The 18,038-nt window shown below is 38.5% G+C and overlaps 1 protein-coding gene across 2 annotated transcripts in view; it reads right to left on the reverse strand.

The window, feature by feature from the left end:
* Window positions 1–1,307: 1,307 nt before the first annotated feature.
* Window positions 1,308–18,038, reverse strand: part of akap12b (A kinase (PRKA) anchor protein 12b) — a 45,451-nt gene continuing 28,720 nt past the window's right edge. Inside the window, exons 1-3 of one of the 2 annotated variants that reach the window (XM_051876467.1) lie at window positions 12,532–12,801; window positions 4,520–9,160; window positions 1,308–2,987 (exon numbers count right to left, since the gene is read on the reverse strand). In XM_051876467.1, the coding sequence (XP_051732427.1) occupies window positions 4,524–9,160; window positions 12,532–12,556 (4,662 nt within the window). In that variant the 5' untranslated portion in view covers window positions 12,557–12,801 and the 3' untranslated portion in view covers window positions 1,308–2,987; window positions 4,520–4,523. Of the gene's footprint in view, window positions 2,988–4,519; window positions 9,161–12,531; window positions 12,802–18,038 lie in introns of those variants that run through there. The other variant, XM_051876466.1, reaches the window with a different exon arrangement.

Here is an 18,038-nt window from a genome sequence, read left to right on the forward strand (position 1 = left end):
TACAAAAATATTTACATTTTAAAATAGAATAGAATGTGGTTATTTTAAGTAAGCAATAAGGTACGAGAGGTAACCAATAAGAAGTAAGCAAGGTACGCTTCACGTCATGCCTAACAACGCCCTTCAGCCGTGACTTATTCATGATACAGCACAGCCTTTCATACTTTATTGCTTTTATAAAATGGTTACCACACAATACAAATATTAAAGCCAAAAATATTTATCAATGCAACTTTTATAAAGTAAAGTTTCACTAAAAGCCTTCCTTCTGCCGGAAAAAATAGTCCCTGACCTTGAACAGTAACAGAAGTTACATTATTACGCCATTAGATGGCAGCAAAGACTGTCTTTATGAGTGTGTCAGTCAGTACCGAAGACTTTTACATTGAAAAGACTGAATTGTGGTGAACAACAAGACGCAATAGACAAATGCTTTGACTAGCGCTGTCAGTCACGGAAAACCCCTTAACTGTTAAAAGGAAAAGATAATACATTGGACATTTAAACAGATTTTTTATTACGAACATAGGACTGACCTGAAGGGAAATGCTAAATCTGAATGCAGGTAATAAACTCGCTCAATCGATCTCTTTCTCACAACACTCTTCTAGTTCTACATAATACAGTAAGCAAGCTTCAATTCAGTTTACGTTGCTAAGAGTGGTTGCTAAGGGTGTTGTGTAGTGATACACAGAACCGTTGGGTGAAGCGGTCATAGCCCTGTTTTATCGTGAATAAAACACAGCTATTGACCAATCAGAATCAAAGACAGGAACTAACCGCTTTATAAATTGTAATATTTAACTGTATATATTTTTACTGTATTTCTATTTTTTTAACAAATAAATGCAGCCTTAGTGAGCGTTAGAGAATATTAAAAAGTCTTACAGACACCAAACTTCAAGCCAAGTAAGCAATTCTCTGTTAGAGGCAATTTTGTACAGGGCAAATATTTTGCCTTTCTACCCTCCATCCATGTAAAATTAACAGTCAAAGGGACACACATAATAGTATAAATTATTATAATATATATAACATTATGAGATTGCGCTGCTGATCTTTGAAAAGAAAAACAGCATAGGTTCATATGTGAGCCACTAGATGGCACCATTGCGGTGCCACTACACCAAAACTTGCAATAAGGTATTAAACCTGTTTACCCTGTTTAAATATATTCCCAGCCTTTTACTTATGCCAATTCAGTTATATTTACTCCATAGTTTGCATTTTCTGTTTCCTCCTACCACCTGGCCGACACACTCACAAACAACCACAGAGAAAGGGCAATGAAAAAAAAAAAAGTCAGCTTGATTTACACTAGCTTTATTTGAATGAAATATAGACATGATTCTGTATCCATACTATTAACAGCTTAAAGAATACAAAAAGAGGTGAGGCTCATGCTACTGGTATATAACATTCCTTAATGCTTTCATTGGTTATTTGTTAATATTACAACATGACTTAAGGTACATAGGTATACAATTTGTACAAATGTTAAAGAGCTTCACAGTAGACTGTATTATAAAAAGCTAAGAAAAGAATGTGAGTGGGTTGTTCATTCAAAGCGTGACAGTAGTAGCAGAGCTGTTTTTCTATTGAAGATAATGCATCCCCTGTCCAGTCTGTCATTTGTCGCTGAACGACAGTCTAAACATAAACAGTTTGCCACCATCATCATCCAAATATGCAACTCTCACTCATTACATATTTTGAAATGCTTTTCTTTGCCATCCAATCTGCATGTATGGCTATAATTTTACTAATTTTAAAGAGACTGACAATAAGGCATCTACATGTCTTTCAAAGAAACAACAGTCCTTGGTACAGAGATTAGAAATGCGAAAAATATTCTACTCTATATTACTGAATACCCACTTATCTGTGAATTAAAACCATGTGTAACTGGACAACCTGTGTTGAAGAGTTTACCAAAAGATGGTGTAAATACAGTTCTCCTCGCACAATTATCTCACAGTTTTCCTTTCCTCAGGTGCATTTTAGGTGTTAAAACATGCGTTTCGCTAAGGCCGTCAAACAGTGAAGTGCACATGTATGTTGAGGACAATAAAGTGTCTTTTTTTAAACGCTCCCTACTCATGCAGGTGTTTATCATCATCGTGATCATCTGTTTTCACAGGGTACCACTAAAAGCAAAATTTAACAGACTTTTAAAATCTCAAATGTCACACATCAATGGTAAAATCGTTCATTGTGATTGTGCATGATAAATATACATAATAAAAAGACAACATTTCACAGTAAGGGACAGAGAAGTGGTATATCTACAGTGAGAATGGAGATGATAATGGCTGGATATTGTGTTTCAGTGTTCACTGAATTTTACCTCATTTTCACATTACAGCCACAGCATATTATGCACTTTTTCATTTAATATAGCTGTAGAAGGTGTATCTGTACCATATTTGTTAAACTTGCTTGTCTAAATAATATTTTGTAATTTTACACCAGCATGACATCATTTCAATGGGTTTTTTAGAAGGTTAGAATGTTTTGAGAGGGTTGAGAGAATATTTTAGATATAAATAGAATATACAAAATAACAACCCTCCTACTGCAACATCACAAACACACATTAGTTCATACAAGATCCACACATACATATTCTCTCTCCATTCGACAGACTGCTTAACAACTAATAAAAAAAATAATGAAAATGTCCATCGCAAGTTACACGTGAGAAACATGGCATCTGAAGCAATTTGGCAAAAACAATAAAGTGGGAATAGGGGACATCCCTTGATAAGTCCAGTGAGGCACAAGACCTCAGTGATATGGCAGCTGAGTGAAGAGAAATTAAGAAAGAGGGATGAATGGATGGATTAAATGAAAGAGAAGAGAGATTGAACTTTAGTCTCCTGCTCTGGGAGTTGGGACAGAGCACCGTCTCTTAGTGTCCTCCATGGCTGCCACTCACTTCCTGCTTTCCGGAAAGCCCAGTCATGTGATCGCTTTTTACATGCAGACTGCAAGACAAAAAGGAAAGTGGTGAGAAAAAAGACAACCAGATGCTAGTACATTAGCATTTTGTTTGCAATACATTTTAAGCTCATTTACCTTGTGCACTGCTACGTCTGCTAATGCTAATTCAAATGCTATTTCAAAACTGCAATACATTTTGCAAGCTACTATCCTACTGTTACGTTGTCACCCATCATTTCACATAAATGCACACACATTGCTCTTTCCATCTGCACTGCATCTTTTGTGCCTCCAACCACTGTCTCACTCTGTTGTATGACTCAGCACAAGTCACCAAGGCAAAGGGGGTAGTGAGAGAGAAGAAAGTGAGCCCTGCACCAAAGCTCAAGCTGCGATGCTATATATCACCAGCCTCTGCTCTACTGCAGTGCTGCATTAGCACTCATCAAACATTTAGCAGACACACCCAGCTCTCTTCTCTCATCCCCTTCCTTTTTTTGGTCACACTTACTTTACATTAGGGCTCATTGAACAGTGTAATTATTTTAATAGGTATCAAATAATACATGTATTTATTTTATGGAGTTGCCTCTGATTATGCTCATTTTTATTGCGCATTTAAGTAATAATTTTAAAATGTAAAATGAGTAGTACAGATATCAAGTATGTTTATGTGCAATTTAAAAGTCTGATTCAAGTCAGACTAAAACAATAATTAATCTTTTTTAATTAATTTAGGTAATGCAATTGAAGATGTAAACACATGAATCGTACTACAATTGGCCTTGTGAGCATGTTTCAAAAGATACGTGACTGCAGCTCGACTACACAAAAACTGTGCATGTCAACGGACTTACTGTAATGTAGTATTACCCTTCAAGTGCCCCTCCTATATTATTACCTAGCATTCCTTAATCATTTCTTGGGAAAACTGACATGGAGAATCAGGTAGCATTGTACTTCATTGGGTACTTTAAGACTTATTGAATTTAATAAATAATAAACTATCAATATCATAAATTATAAAAAACATAAAAGTTTTAGTCTATCTGCTCATATGCTGATATGACACTCCCAAGGATTGTATTTGATCATACAGTGTATCTTTTCAAATTAATTGGTTCTCTAACTACATCTTGAAAGCTTTGATGAGTGGAAGAGAATAAGAGAGTGCATTAGGAAGGGGGTGGGGAATTATACTCGGTCTTTCACCACAAGTTCATCTCTCTTCACACGGCTTCCCTTTAAGACCCAGCATACAAAGTGAAGGGTCAGGCAGCGGCATTCCTGCTTTGATATCGAAGGTCCCTTGGTTACTGGTACATGGAACAAAAGCTTTTTCATCTCACCGAATGGAAATCCACCTCTAATAAAACTAAGATCCATTGATGCTTTTAAAAAGGCACCATGCAAAAACTGTGACAAGTTTACTAAGGAATGTGGAACTTATTTATTTTGTTTGTGATGGACAAAACTACTTTTGAAAACACTTTAATATTTTGTTATAATTGTTTTGTTTTAAATTAAAAAATTAAAATAACAAATGTTCAATTTCAATAAATTAATAAAGACTAACCTGCTCATGACACTGTGACAACCTCTGTGGAGACAGGCTCATTCTCATTCCCGACCTCCTCCACTACCTCCTCTACTGCAATGGCATTTGCTGTCTTCTCAGTAGGAGTCTCCAGTTTGGCAGATGCATTTTTAGAATCCATCTTTTGACAATCTGGATCTCTGGACTCTCCCTGGTTTGTCGTGTCCTGTGTTGAGACTTTCGTTTGAGGCTCTTCCAAGTCTTTCTGAGGCCTGTCTACTACCGATTCCTGACCCTCTGAACCGTCTTCTTTCATGTTTGTCTCAGTGTCTTGAACAGGTACATCATCTGCATTTATGACGTTTATGAAACCCACGTTAAATTCCTTTGCAGTCTCAATCTGTTCCTCCTGTGCCATTTGACACTGCTCAACCATAACCTGGTCTTGACCTGCAGATGTTTCTGTCATCTTTTCTTCTGGTATGGCTTCTGAAACTTCTGAATCTTGTGTCTCTTGCTGGATTTCCGTGGAATCTGACTCAACTTGACTTGTTCCTTCTTCACTTTCTTTGGTCTCTTCTGCTTGCTTTAGTTCGACTTCACTTTTTGTTACCTCTGTTTCTTGATGCACATCTGCCACAGAGACAGTAGCAACCTCCTCATTTTGAGCATGGATTTCATCTGTGATAGAGACTGGGACTGTTTCAGCAAACAGTATGGCTTCATTGACTGTTTTTGTTGGTTTCTCAGAGACAATGCAAGTTTGTTCATTGTCGTCTTTACAGATATCGTTAGATGCCTTTGGTTTCTCTGGACTTGTTTCTAGTGGATCTTTTTCCTCTGAAATGACTTCTGTTGAAGGTTTTTCCTCAACAATTTCAGAAACCGCTGGGAACTCTTCAAGTTTGACTTCCACTGATGTGGTACAGCTCTCTACCTCCTCAGTAGCCTTCTCAGACACTTTTTGTTCTGCATGTGCCTCAGCAAGGTTCTCTACAACATTTTGAATGACCTCTTGCACAATAACACTGCTCTGTTTCTCAGTGATTTCTGCCTCTGTCACTTGGGTTGCCTGGATCACTTCAGTTTCCTCTTTTGCATTCTCAATAACTTCCTCAACCACAACACTAACTTTTGTAGAGGCTACTTCAAAGTTTCCCTCAATAACTCCTTGAGCAGAGACAACCTCAACATCATTCACTATAACCTGGATACTGTGGTCACCAGTTGGAAGAACAAGAGGAACCTTTTCCATAACAGTTTCATGAGCTAGATCTGCTGAATGGGATTCTGTTGTCTCAGATGTTGAGCTTATAACACAGACAGTCTCTTTGATGACTGCAAATTCTTCAGTGGTGGCCACAACAGGAATGTGATCTTCCGTAGACCCAGCAGTTTGAGAAGCAGGCACCTCTGGAAGGGTTGCCATGGCCTCCTCTATTACAGCCATGGCAACTCCATCCATAGATGCTACCTCAGCAGTTGCAACTGCCTCTTTAACACCCTCCAGTTCTTGCACTTTCTCACCCTCAGCAACAGCAACTTCTGTGACTTCTACAGTTTGGGCAGAGATTGACTCTTCAACAGTTGCTACAACAGGACCAGCAGCCTCAACCTGAGGGGATTTTTCTGTCACCACTGGCTCTTCAAGAAATTCTGGTTCCTGCTGTACATTGATAAGCGCTACTTTGACTGCTGTTACTTCTTCGAGATCAGTCACAGTCTCCGCTTCAGATATCTCCTTCATCTCTTCAAACTGTGCTTTCGCCTCAACTGCATTTTCTAAGGGCTCATCTTTGAGCTCAGTTGGACTTCCACTCATCTGAGCCTCATGAACCTTATCCTCAGCCACACTGGCCTTTTCAGGCTCCTGTGTTTTTTCTCCAACAGCCAACTCTGTAACTAGTGCCTGAGTAACAACTGTGACTGACTCTACTGCAGGCTTCTGATTGAGGCTTTCTTCTTCTACTGCCTTTATTTCACTAGTGTCAAGGCCGGTGCAAACAGCGGTTGCCTCTGTTTTCTCATGTGCAACCAAGACTGTTTTCTCTTCCTTGATGGCTGACTCAACCAGAAGAGCATCGGTGATGACGGCAACTACGTTTTCCTGTTCCTCAGTCATGGTGACAGCTATGGCACTTGTGGTAACACTGACAGTTTCCACAGCTTCTTGAAGTACTACATCAGTCTTCTTCTCTACACCATCACCTGGGACAGGAGTTGTCTCACCTGATGTAACTGGTGATGCTGTAACGCGTGAAACAGCAGAAACCATTTCAGTCTCCTCTACTTGTTCAAGGGCAGTAACTGCTTCTGATGTAAGCTCGACAATGTCCTCTGCAATGGTGTTATCGGTTGATTTGGGTGTGGCAGCTGTGTCTCCTTCTTCGGGTATGTCACTCAATTGCTTTCCCTCTGTCTCATCCTCAACATTTTCCACAGTGGTTGAGATCCAAGATGGTGATCTATCCTCAGCTGAGGCTTTTGTCTGAGTTCCTGGTGCAGATTCCTGCTTCACCTCCTCTGCCTTAACCACAACTTCTGTAGATGGTTCATTGTCATATTCTGAAAGAGGCACCACAGCTGGAGTGTCTGAGTCATCCTCTGCAGAGCCAACATCAGAAGAAACCTGCTCTTGTTTACCATTAGTCTTCTTCTTTCTGCGTGGAATCAATTTCCTCAAAGAGAAAGAGGACTCTTCTTTGGGAATTTCACTGTCAGAGGTTGTCTGCTCTGGGCCTGAGGCTTCATCAGACTTGTCTTCTGCTTTAGGTTTCTTCCTATGGGTTACCAGCCTCTTAAAGGACTCCCAGGTAGACACAAGTTCTTCTTCTGGTTCAGGGGAAGAAGCCAAATTCTCATGGTCAGCTTCACCAGAGCTTACAAGAGGGGACTCGGCAGTCTTTGTCTGCTCTTCTCCAGACTGCTGCACTTCTTCCTCAATTTTAGGTTCTTCATCATCAGAATCAGAAGTTTTTCTGGCCCTTTTTTTAGCTGACCCCACACAAATAAGAGCTTCCCAGGACACAGATGTATCCATTTTTCTTTTTGGCTCCTCTGCAGCTGGTTCAGGCTTCTCAACTTGTGGCTCAGCCTTAGATTCTGCCTGTGACTCTTCTTTAGACTCAGATGGTACCTCTTCAGAAGGTTTAGGCTCATCAGTTTTCTCATCGAAGACGGCACTTTCAGTTGAAGATAGGGTAGAAGATTTGGGTTTGTCTCCAGGGGCTTCATCTTCGCTCTCAGATGGCCTTTTGACTCGTTTTTTTGGAGTGACTAGTTTTTTGAAAGAGGACCAAGGTAAAATTCCATCTTTCTTTTTCTCACTGTCAGAAGTGACTGGTTCACCATCAGGCTCTACGGCTTGATCCACATCAGCTTGAGTTACCTCTCCTACAAGATGCTCACCAGATTCTTCTGGAGAAGATGCTCCGCTGTCAGGTTTCTGGGGCTCAGCAGACTCAGTGGAAGACTGGATGTTTTCAGCAGCTTGTTCACTTGATTCTGTTTGCTTTGATTCAGCTTCTTTCTTACTCTTCTGCTTTTTGGATGACAGCTTTTTTAGACCTGCTCCTGTAAACAGCTTCTTAAGTGGGCTTCCCTGAGCCTTGGCTTTCTCCTGAGATGACAGGGTTTCAGCTTCAGTGGTCACCTCATCTGAAACCTCTGGCTTGTCACTTGTTGGTTTTGCATCATCAATGCGTTGGGATTCATCAGCAGTTTCAGCAGCTGGAGCTTCAGCAGTTTCAGTCTGAGTCAACGTTTCAGCTTCACTTGTAGCCTCAGCCTCTACTTTAAGATCTTGTGGCTTTTCTGTCTCAGTGGAAGTTGTTTCAGCTGCCGTTTCTGCTTTAGTTTCAACTGTTTCAGGGAGTTTCTTTACTTGCTCACTCTCAGCTGGTTCTTTCTCTGCATCCACTTTAGCTTCATCTGTACCCTCAACTGTCTCACCCTCTGCTGTCTCCTCAGTTTCTTTAATGTCCTCCTCTGCAGACTTTTCTTTGACTTGTTCCTCATCTTTGGGCTTTTTGAAGCTTGTCTTCTTCCGCAGGTTAGAAAAGATTCCCTGAGTAAAAAATTTCTTAAAGGGACTCTGTGTCTCTTGAGAGGGTGGACTTGTGGGCAATTCAGTTGGCACTTCCTGCTCTGGTTCTTTCTCTGATATTGTCCCCATTTCTTCAGCAGATTTATCGGTTGCCTCATCACTTGTCTTTTCAGTCTCTGATGGGGCATCAACTACAGTTTGGTCTGTTGGTTCTTCTGCCTTTTCAGTCACTTCTTCAGTTGTGGTCTCCTGCTCTTTTTCTGTGGTTTCTGGTGATTTATCTTCCACAGATTTGTCTTCCTCTGTTGCAGGTTCCTCTTTCTTTTCCTCAGCAGCTGCATCTGCACCACTCTCTGCTTCCTTCACTGTCAGCAGTTGCACAGGCTCAGTCTTCTCATTCTTGTCTTTCTTTAGAGTGAACTTGAATCCAACAAAACGGAAGATTTTCTTGAAGCCCACCTCATTTGTCTCCTCTTGTTTTTCCTCTACTACCTTCTCTTCTGCAGTTGTAATTTCATCTGCATTTGCAGAATCGTCTCCTTTCTCTCCATTAACTTGAGGGGCAACCTCTTCCTGATGCACCTCAATTGTTTCAGGGCTGTCTTCTTTTTGGGAGATGGTGTCCGTTTGGCCAACTGTAATGAAAAACATGCACAGTTTTAGTAAAGTTTCTAGTATAATTTTTTCAGTTACAGTTGTTCAAGTTACTTGAGTTCACAAATGACATAAATCAACCAATCATCACTGGGATCATCAAGGAATGAGTTAACAGATTATCGAATATCATAACACTCATAAAGTCTTATACAACTCCTTTGTCTCATATGGATAGCCAATTCTCAAAATGATTAAGTGTAGAAAAACAAGTTAGAGTAATAAAAGCAAAATACATGATCTAGCAATATAATTAATTCAAGATGGAGGGTTGTGGCATTTGAAGGAAATCAGAGCCGCATTGCTAGAAAACCTGCAAAAACATTTCACCCCCTGTACACATCTAATCAGGCATATGATGGCAATTTGATATTAAGTTTACATTTTCTGGTCTCTTTCCTAATAAAAGCTGGGGAATGATGACAAGATTTAACATCAAGGCAACTAGGGGAAATTTCCATGTTGTAAGCTTCACAGTTATGCAGGCTATGTTGCCAAACATTTAGACTATGAAACTGACCTTATTTAATATAACAGCAAACACATAATGAAGGGGATGGTTTGTAATATCACTTTATTAATCTACTTTAAGCCTGTATATGTGCCCAGTTCTTAAGCATCCGAGACAAATTCTAACTAAAATTGCAACAGGTGGGATAAACAAGAGAACACATATAATGTCTTAAATTCCTCCCTTGTCTATCTGTGTTTTGACAGGAGTGGGTTGGTTTTGAGGGTGTGGGGCTAGGAAGAGGGAGTCAAGTTTGCATGTACGTAGTGTAGGCCTCCTAGAGGCCCAGTTTCCCTTTGACATCCAACCTAGCAAGGGACCATTCACATCTGGCTCTGCTTGCTCTTGCTCTGGGGTCTGAAACCCACCCAGTGACTTTAAAAACAAATTCCAAGCATTTTTAATGCATGAATATCATGTTACTTGCCTTCCTACACACTTGTAATACAGAGGCCGAGATAAAGGGGCAGCAAACCCATTTATCTGCCAAATCAACTTAAGCCAGAGATCAAAATGATTTATATGTTGTTTAGAACAATTTCATTTTTATGTGACCGGTAAAGGCTTGGATTGATTACCCTAACCTTGAAACTTGTGTTGTTGTCTTAGTGAAAAATCACTCTTAAATTAATCCATCCAAACAAAAAGGAGCTCCATGTTTTCAATGTATGTTTCAAATTTAGTGAAGCACCAACCTAATCCCACAATTCAATGTGGTACTGGGATGCACCCCATCCCCCTACAATACAACAAACCATACCCCCCCCAGACAAAACCAAAATCTAAACTTCAGCTTAGGAAGACTGTATTGTGTTGTCCTCTTTGTCTCACAATGGGCCCCTGGTTTTTTCCTGCTTTGGCTAAAAGGGGTGGGGGGCCCACACTATTGTCCATCCTGGAACTTAAACTACCATGATTAAAATCCTTATTGTAAAATGGGAAAAGGGCATTATGGGAAGCCATATAGAATGACAGACAGAAATTTCTCAGCCTTGGTGATATGGAAGACTGATTATTAAAACAAGCAGTAAGGTCTATAGTTTAAACATTTCTAGTCATGAAGTGTTTGTAAAAGTGTTAAAGTTGGGTGGGATCTAAATGTACCATACATTTACCATACATAGTACCATAATTAGACAAACATTTAGAAAGAGAAAATATCATTAAATTAGAAACCCACTATAAACATACAGTCATGTTTTTTGTGGTTGTTTTTTTACATGTTTTTTTACATGTTTTTTTACATTATCTAAGACTTGATAAATCTGCAGCTACAGATTATATGCTCTTAAATCATCTTTACCACGTTATTTTACAAACATCAACTTCTGGGTGTATTGCCAGATGTTTCTTCTTACAGTTTTAACTATGAAGTTAAGTTTAAGAATATGAAGGACGCACATTCTCATGAAAAAGAGACGTTGCTGTTGCCTCACACAGCTGGAGACAGGGAGCCATGAGTGTGTGTATTTTAACATGAGTACATTAAAGACAAAATGGGTCAAAGACTTGGTGAAGCAACCAGTTGCCCTACATTTGCCTTTGTCTCAATAGTGGATCATACTGGGGAAACTCGAGCCAAGGAATTCAATAGCGTGTCTGTTGAGGCTGCTAAAGTGTAAAACTGTGGGTAAGCATTTTGGAATGGGTGGGGGCAGATGCCATCTGAAATCACAGTGGTGTGATAGTTGGGCTTTCTAGAAATATGGGGGAGGGGTGGATGTTTGTTGAGATGGGCCTGAGGTAATGGTCAACAACCCACAACCCCTTGCTGTTACATGCAAATATAGGCTGTTCATTAGTGGAGCCTGTGAGTTTAGGGAAGTTGCAAAAAGACTCAGCAGTAGACTGACTGTCGGACCCCCACCATGCCAACAACCCCACCTCCTGCACTAAATAACTACACTTTAGTAACTCTGTGACTCCCTTTGACATAGATGTGTTTAGAGCATATATGAAATTGAATTAAATCGTCAGTTTAGGACAAAATAGATTAAACTGACATAAACGTAAAGATAAGAACATCCACAAAAAATTCTTAATAAACATCCCCAGCTAATCAAAACACTCTCTGAAGTCATGTGCAGTAGGTAATCAATTCCATACACCCACACCACCTCTAGAGAACCCTGACTAAGATCTGAGGGACTTAAAAACTCATTAAAATTCTTTAAAAAGAAGGACATCTGAGACCACTGAAGCCCATCAGCTCTGAACACTTCCAAGAATTCTATACATTACAAGCATAAACCCACCTAGCTGTACTTTCTTTCTCATACTATATGTACAATAGGAACTCTAAAATTAAAACAACATTCTAAGGTTTAGGTTGGTCCCCCACACTGGCTAATGCTTCACATTAATAGACAGGAGATGTGACTTTACAACTTTAAGCATCACTGTCAATATACACTGAAACCTGATAAGTTCTAGACTCTATCAAAGACCAAGAAGAATGAAATGCAAAAAATCATTAAACATACGCACAAAAAAGAACCTTGAGATATTTCAGTTAAAGCAATAAATCACTTGAATGAAACAATTCTGAACAAAATTCTTCATTAAACAAATATTCAAGTATTTAATAATATTAAATACACAATGAATAACTCTACACAATGATGCCATAGGCTACAGATCGTGTATTAGAATCCACAATTTCACTGAATTAACTGATTACTGAATATCTTCATAAGATGATCCATTAATAATAACAATAATATAAACAAAATATCAGGAAATTCCTACAGTGCCAATCTCAATTATTATCGCTCCCGTCGCCAAATATAAACCACGATACACCCCAACTATAACAAGTCATAGATTTTAGATGCATCTTACCTGTTAGAGTTATTGTCCCAAGCATTTCAAAAAACGTTTGCAATTACTTTTCAGGAAAAAAAGAAAAAGAAAAAGAACTGCTGTTTAACTTGATGACAGTGATGCGTTTTTGAACTCCCCTCTTGTAAATGTCCTGCTTCCTCTCAGACTATGATCAGCTGATTGGCTTTAAAGCTACACTCTTGTTTCCCTCTCTTTCTCTGTCCTGTGAGCTTGTGTTGAGGCCAGGCGTCTCCTCTTCTGAGTTTCTGGGTGAGAATGAGGAGAGCGGGAGGGTAAAACACATTTCAACAGACACTGACACATGTCCTATGTGGGACCACCCCACCCATGACCCCCTCCCCCCCATCACCCCCACTCCTCCCTCCTCCTCAGCTTTTCAGCTGTTCTAAGCCCCTCTCTACTGAATGAGTTTCCCTCTTCCTTCCCCCTCAACTCCTCTTCACACACTCCCTCCACCCACTCACACAAACTTCAACATTCCTTTTCCCAACTTTTTCTTTCCCTGTTCAAAATGACAGAAATTGTCAAGCCATAGTTAAAATGTATGTGTGAAGGGAGGGAGGATTATTCATGTTTTCAAAAGCAATTCTGTACATGATGTTTTACAGAGCTCCATCTCCCCTTCCCATCTCCTAAACAGCAGGCTCCATATAAAATGGACAAGGGTGAAACAAGGACCTCCACAATATGTTCTCCCATTTTTCTTTATCTTTCTGCTTCTTCTCCCTTTCACTCTACCGAGCTCATTCTTTACATCTTCTCCACAACACTCTCGCTCCATGGGCTGTTATATTAATGTATGCAACTTTTTGCTACACCTGCCAATTGCAAGTGAAAAAAACTACACTGTAAAATTATTTTCAAGATTATTGGAATGAGTTTTACAATACTGTTTCAGTCTGTCTAGTTTGTTTAATTCTTTGTAATAATTTGTGAAATATACTAGCAATTTCTGGATGAAAAATAATTAATTCACCATTTTGTACCAGCCATAATACAGTACATATTTCTAACCAAAGCTGTATTTTGCATTACATTTTTTAAAATGTTATTTTATATTGATTTATTTAATTTTAATAATTTACATTAACATTTTCAGATGTAACAGTTTTGTTCTGGACTGGATTGTTATTTATGTTTTAGTGACTTGATGTGATCAATATTCTATAAATAAGTTGCCACAGAGTTCTAGAAAAAATTGTTCCCTAAACATAAGTTAAAACATGGTAACCTTCTTTGACAGATATCAGTAACTTTAAAATATTTTAGGAAAATGCTGTTTAACAAAAATCTCCCTTAATAAGATTAACAATCTGAATTGTTTATAAGCGAAAGGTTAGCAAATAAAGTTACTTTCTATTTCAAATTTGCTTCCCAGACTAGCTAGTGGAGTGCTAATGTAATGAGACTGGACAGTGCTAATGGCCCATTCAAAGTGTAAACTGAGGCAGCTTATTTCATTCAACTTTTGTTGAAGCAGGATGGCTGAAAAATGCCAGTGAGATTCCTCGGCATACAAGGGTCTAATCAGACATCTCACACCTTGCCATTGTTCCCATGGAATGTGTGAATTCCAGCTGAAATCTTCTTCTAAGTTGGTGATAACAACTCTAATCCAGTTTGGTCTGGAACCTACAGATACGGAAACTCATCTGGTTAAGATTGGTAAACCAAAACTCCTTCTGTCTCATTCACTTGACCAGACACAAATTGTTTTACAATAATTTGACTGAAATTTTATTGTGATGTTTAAGTTTCTAAACTGAACTGGAATATAGCACTAGACATTAACACAAGTGTTTGGGTGCAAAGCTAGGGGGACAAGTAGGGCAAATTCTTCTTGAATAGCTGATGAATAGCCATCCTTAGACTTTATTGTGATCTGTAGCAGCAGACAGAGCCATGGGGCTCAGATCAGAGGGATTTGACATATGGGAAAGACTTTTTGTCCCCAGTGACTCCATAGGAAAGGAATTCAATAAGAACAGACTCTCTCTCACACTAAAGACAGTGTGAGTCACTCCCATCTACTGTAATGTACATTCCTCAAAAGAGGAAGCTTGTCCTCTACTTCTGCCCGTATGTATCACTCATAAGCTGAGTCATATTTGAGGACTTGACCATTAAGACACTATTAACATGAATGACCTACTCTTGCCTGATGTAGTAGGATATTATATAACAGCCGTCATGGTCTGCCATAGTGGATCCGATATCTAGAATGACATCCATGTTATCTTTTCCACCAGGGAAATGAGATCAAACACAGAAACGTGAGCAGTCGGCGGTCTGTTTTGGCTGGGAACATGGGGAGGTGGGCTTCCCACTGGCCTGGGGTCTTGCAGGGGATGCTACGACGTCACTGTAGACCCCAACTCACACACGTACACACATACTTCAAGATACACACGCCCTCAACTATGCACGCATTCCACGAGCCAGGAAGGTTATGGCGAAATAATGGGAGGAAATGGAAATGAGAGCTGTGTGAAGATCTGGCCAGCATCAGAAGACTGTCTCTAACTTTCCAGCATTCTCCTGCTTTATACTATCAATTGATTTTGCTCAATACATTATCTTCAAAACACAATCTCTTCATTTTGTACCTTCCTCCATCTCTACATCTCTACATCAAGCTTTCCCTGTTATTCTTGCCATTTCCTTTGCTTTCTATGGATAGAGGAAGCTGAGGAATGCTGCACAGGAAGAACGCTCATTCTTTTGCGTCAGTGCTTCCTCTTCCCTCACCAGTTTCCTTGACTATTAGGTCATTTTCTTTCCCTTTGGCTAATTTGTCATTTTTCAGAAAGGACACTTTGACAATGACTCAGATTACTTACAGAGTACGTAACTACTCCAATGAGCTGTCACAGCGCTAGGTACAATTTGTAACAGTGACATCATAATTCATCACACGGCTATGATTCAGTTTGTTTACTTGTACTCTATGTACCCATGTCAATGACACTGTCATCCAGTCCAAACATACTTACAGTCAACGTACATGTATGAAGTGTGCAGATAGGCTGCATTTATTATGAAATATATAGTAAAATACAGTAATATTGTGAAATATTATTACCATTTAAAATAACTGTTTTCTATTTTAATATATTTTAAAAAGTAATTTATTCCTGTGATAGTAAAGCTGAATTTTCAGCAGCCATTACTCCAGTCTTCAGTGTCACATGATCCTTCAGAAATCATTCTAATATAATGATTTGCTCAAGTACCTGATATACATGGGTCATTGATGAATAAGGTTTTTAAAAGTGTAAAAAACCTAATGGAGATATAATTAATTTTGAAGTTTTATTAAGTGTTAACAATGAGATTATGTGGTTTTTATAATCAATTAACACTGCTTTTGTCATTTTTTACAAGATGGACACAATTTGTCACTAAAAAAGTCATTCGGTTTAACCAAAATTTCAGTTTTAACGAATGACACTTTTGGTTATACCGAATGACGATATTTTCAAACAATGCTAACAGGCTGATATCTAGCTAGATAGATAGTTAGATTGCTATCTAGCGAGCAAAAGGACAATCAAGTATAATTTTTTAAAATATTACATTTTCTATGTTTTATAGCAGTTGTACCAAATGACCTGATGTTTCGGGACATGCGTATGAGCAAGTGAAAATATGAATTTTTCAAATAGTTAAGAGAGAGTTAGTAACTTTGCTTTACAACCATGTGGTCCTCTGCAGGTGTCTGAATGATGTCACATCCTGTCACATGATACTGACCGCATGACTTGATCCAAAATGGTCCCTTTATATTGGTTACTCTGAATGACATCAATGAAATTCTTTTTTCCGGACATTCTTTCTCATAACAAAGCAACGACTTCTACACATAATTTTGCACTATGTTGATATATGATATATGATAAAAAAATACATTTATTACATTTTAAGATATTTTAATCACCAACGAAATGGCTGTATTTGCCCTTGGACGGATAAACCGAATGACCTTTTGACACTTCAAAATCTTTAAAATGCCTTTATATGTAGCAAAATATAATTAAAACCTTTTGGATTCAATAAAAGTGATCTAGTTGTACTACCTTACATACTTTGGATGTCATATCTTTGTTTTTTATTATCACTAAGGTCTTTGGACAAAAAATGATCCGTCACGTCATTGACCCAAATACATACATATATATATAATCTTCAGGATTCTTTGATGAATAGAAAGTTTGAAAGAACATCATTAATTTGATTTTTCATTAAACAGAATTTTCACTTTTGATCAATTTTAAGTGCCCTTGCTGAATAAAATGTTTAATATCTTATATCTTTTAAAAAAATGTATGGTTGGCAAACTATCAGTTCCCGACATGACAAAGCTCAATGACACAATATGAGACAATCAAATTTCTCATTAATGACCTAAAGGTAATAAGTTAGGGAGATTTTATGTCAACATGTAGTAATGTAAAATACCAAGCCAACATTTAATTTTCTGGATTGTGTATTCCCTGCCTATCCAGATCAAATCTCACTTTCAATATCCTTATGTCAATAGTCAGGACGAATGTTTAACAGCTAAACAAAAATGAAGCTACACTCTTTTTTTCGGCTTTTACAGGGAAAACTCTTATTTCTTTTGATTAATGGACTCTTTACATCTCTATACATTTATACAATTTTATTGGCGCAAATGAAATGAATTAAATTACACTTAATCAAACACATATTCACACTCTCCCTGTGGTTTTCTTTCTGCCAAGCCCTTCATCGCTCCACACTTCTCACATTCCATTCTCATGTCATCTCAACTTTCCTCATCTGTGTGAGTATTACTGAAACATACTCATAGTACCAAATGTTTACTCGGTCAAGAAAATCCTTCAAGTTACTAATAGACCTCAACACAAGAAATCAGTGCAGTTTGTATGTAGTTTCAAAAGACCTGACCTGAATATTTTCTTTTGTCATTTAAAACTAGAAAACAAGCACTCAATCAAAATCAAAATATGTTCTCAATTTTCCAGGAATCTGACCTGAAATCATACTGCAGCTCTGGTAAAATGATTCTGAGAAGTGAAGTACTGACCACACACACACACACACACTTTGTCAACATCAAATCACTCAGATTTGGATTCAGATTCCACACTCCAATAAAAAAAGCTAAAGCAATTATCAACCATCTCAGAGGTGGAGCTCTCTGTGGACACAATTCCACAGAAATAGGTCAAACACACAAAAACACACATACTAAACTGATAGCAAAAAGAAAATATACTGTAAAGTGACACACTTATGCCAGCAAATGAATTCCTGAGATAAACAGATAATCACATACAGCCTGTTAAAACATGTTTGATATGAAGCACAGACTCATATCCTATCAGAGTAAAAGCACACACACACACACACAGCTCGGTGGGGGAGGACTGTGTATGAGATAATGGTTGAGCTCACTCTCTGGACTCACTCACGCCGCCGCCTCCTAAATGCCTGGCAGCCAGCTTGTGTGTGTGTGT

Source organism: Ctenopharyngodon idella, chromosome 20, assembly GCF_019924925.1.
Source record: "Ctenopharyngodon idella isolate HZGC_01 chromosome 20, HZGC01, whole genome shotgun sequence".
NCBI lineage: Eukaryota > Metazoa > Chordata > Actinopteri > Cypriniformes > Xenocyprididae > Ctenopharyngodon > Ctenopharyngodon idella.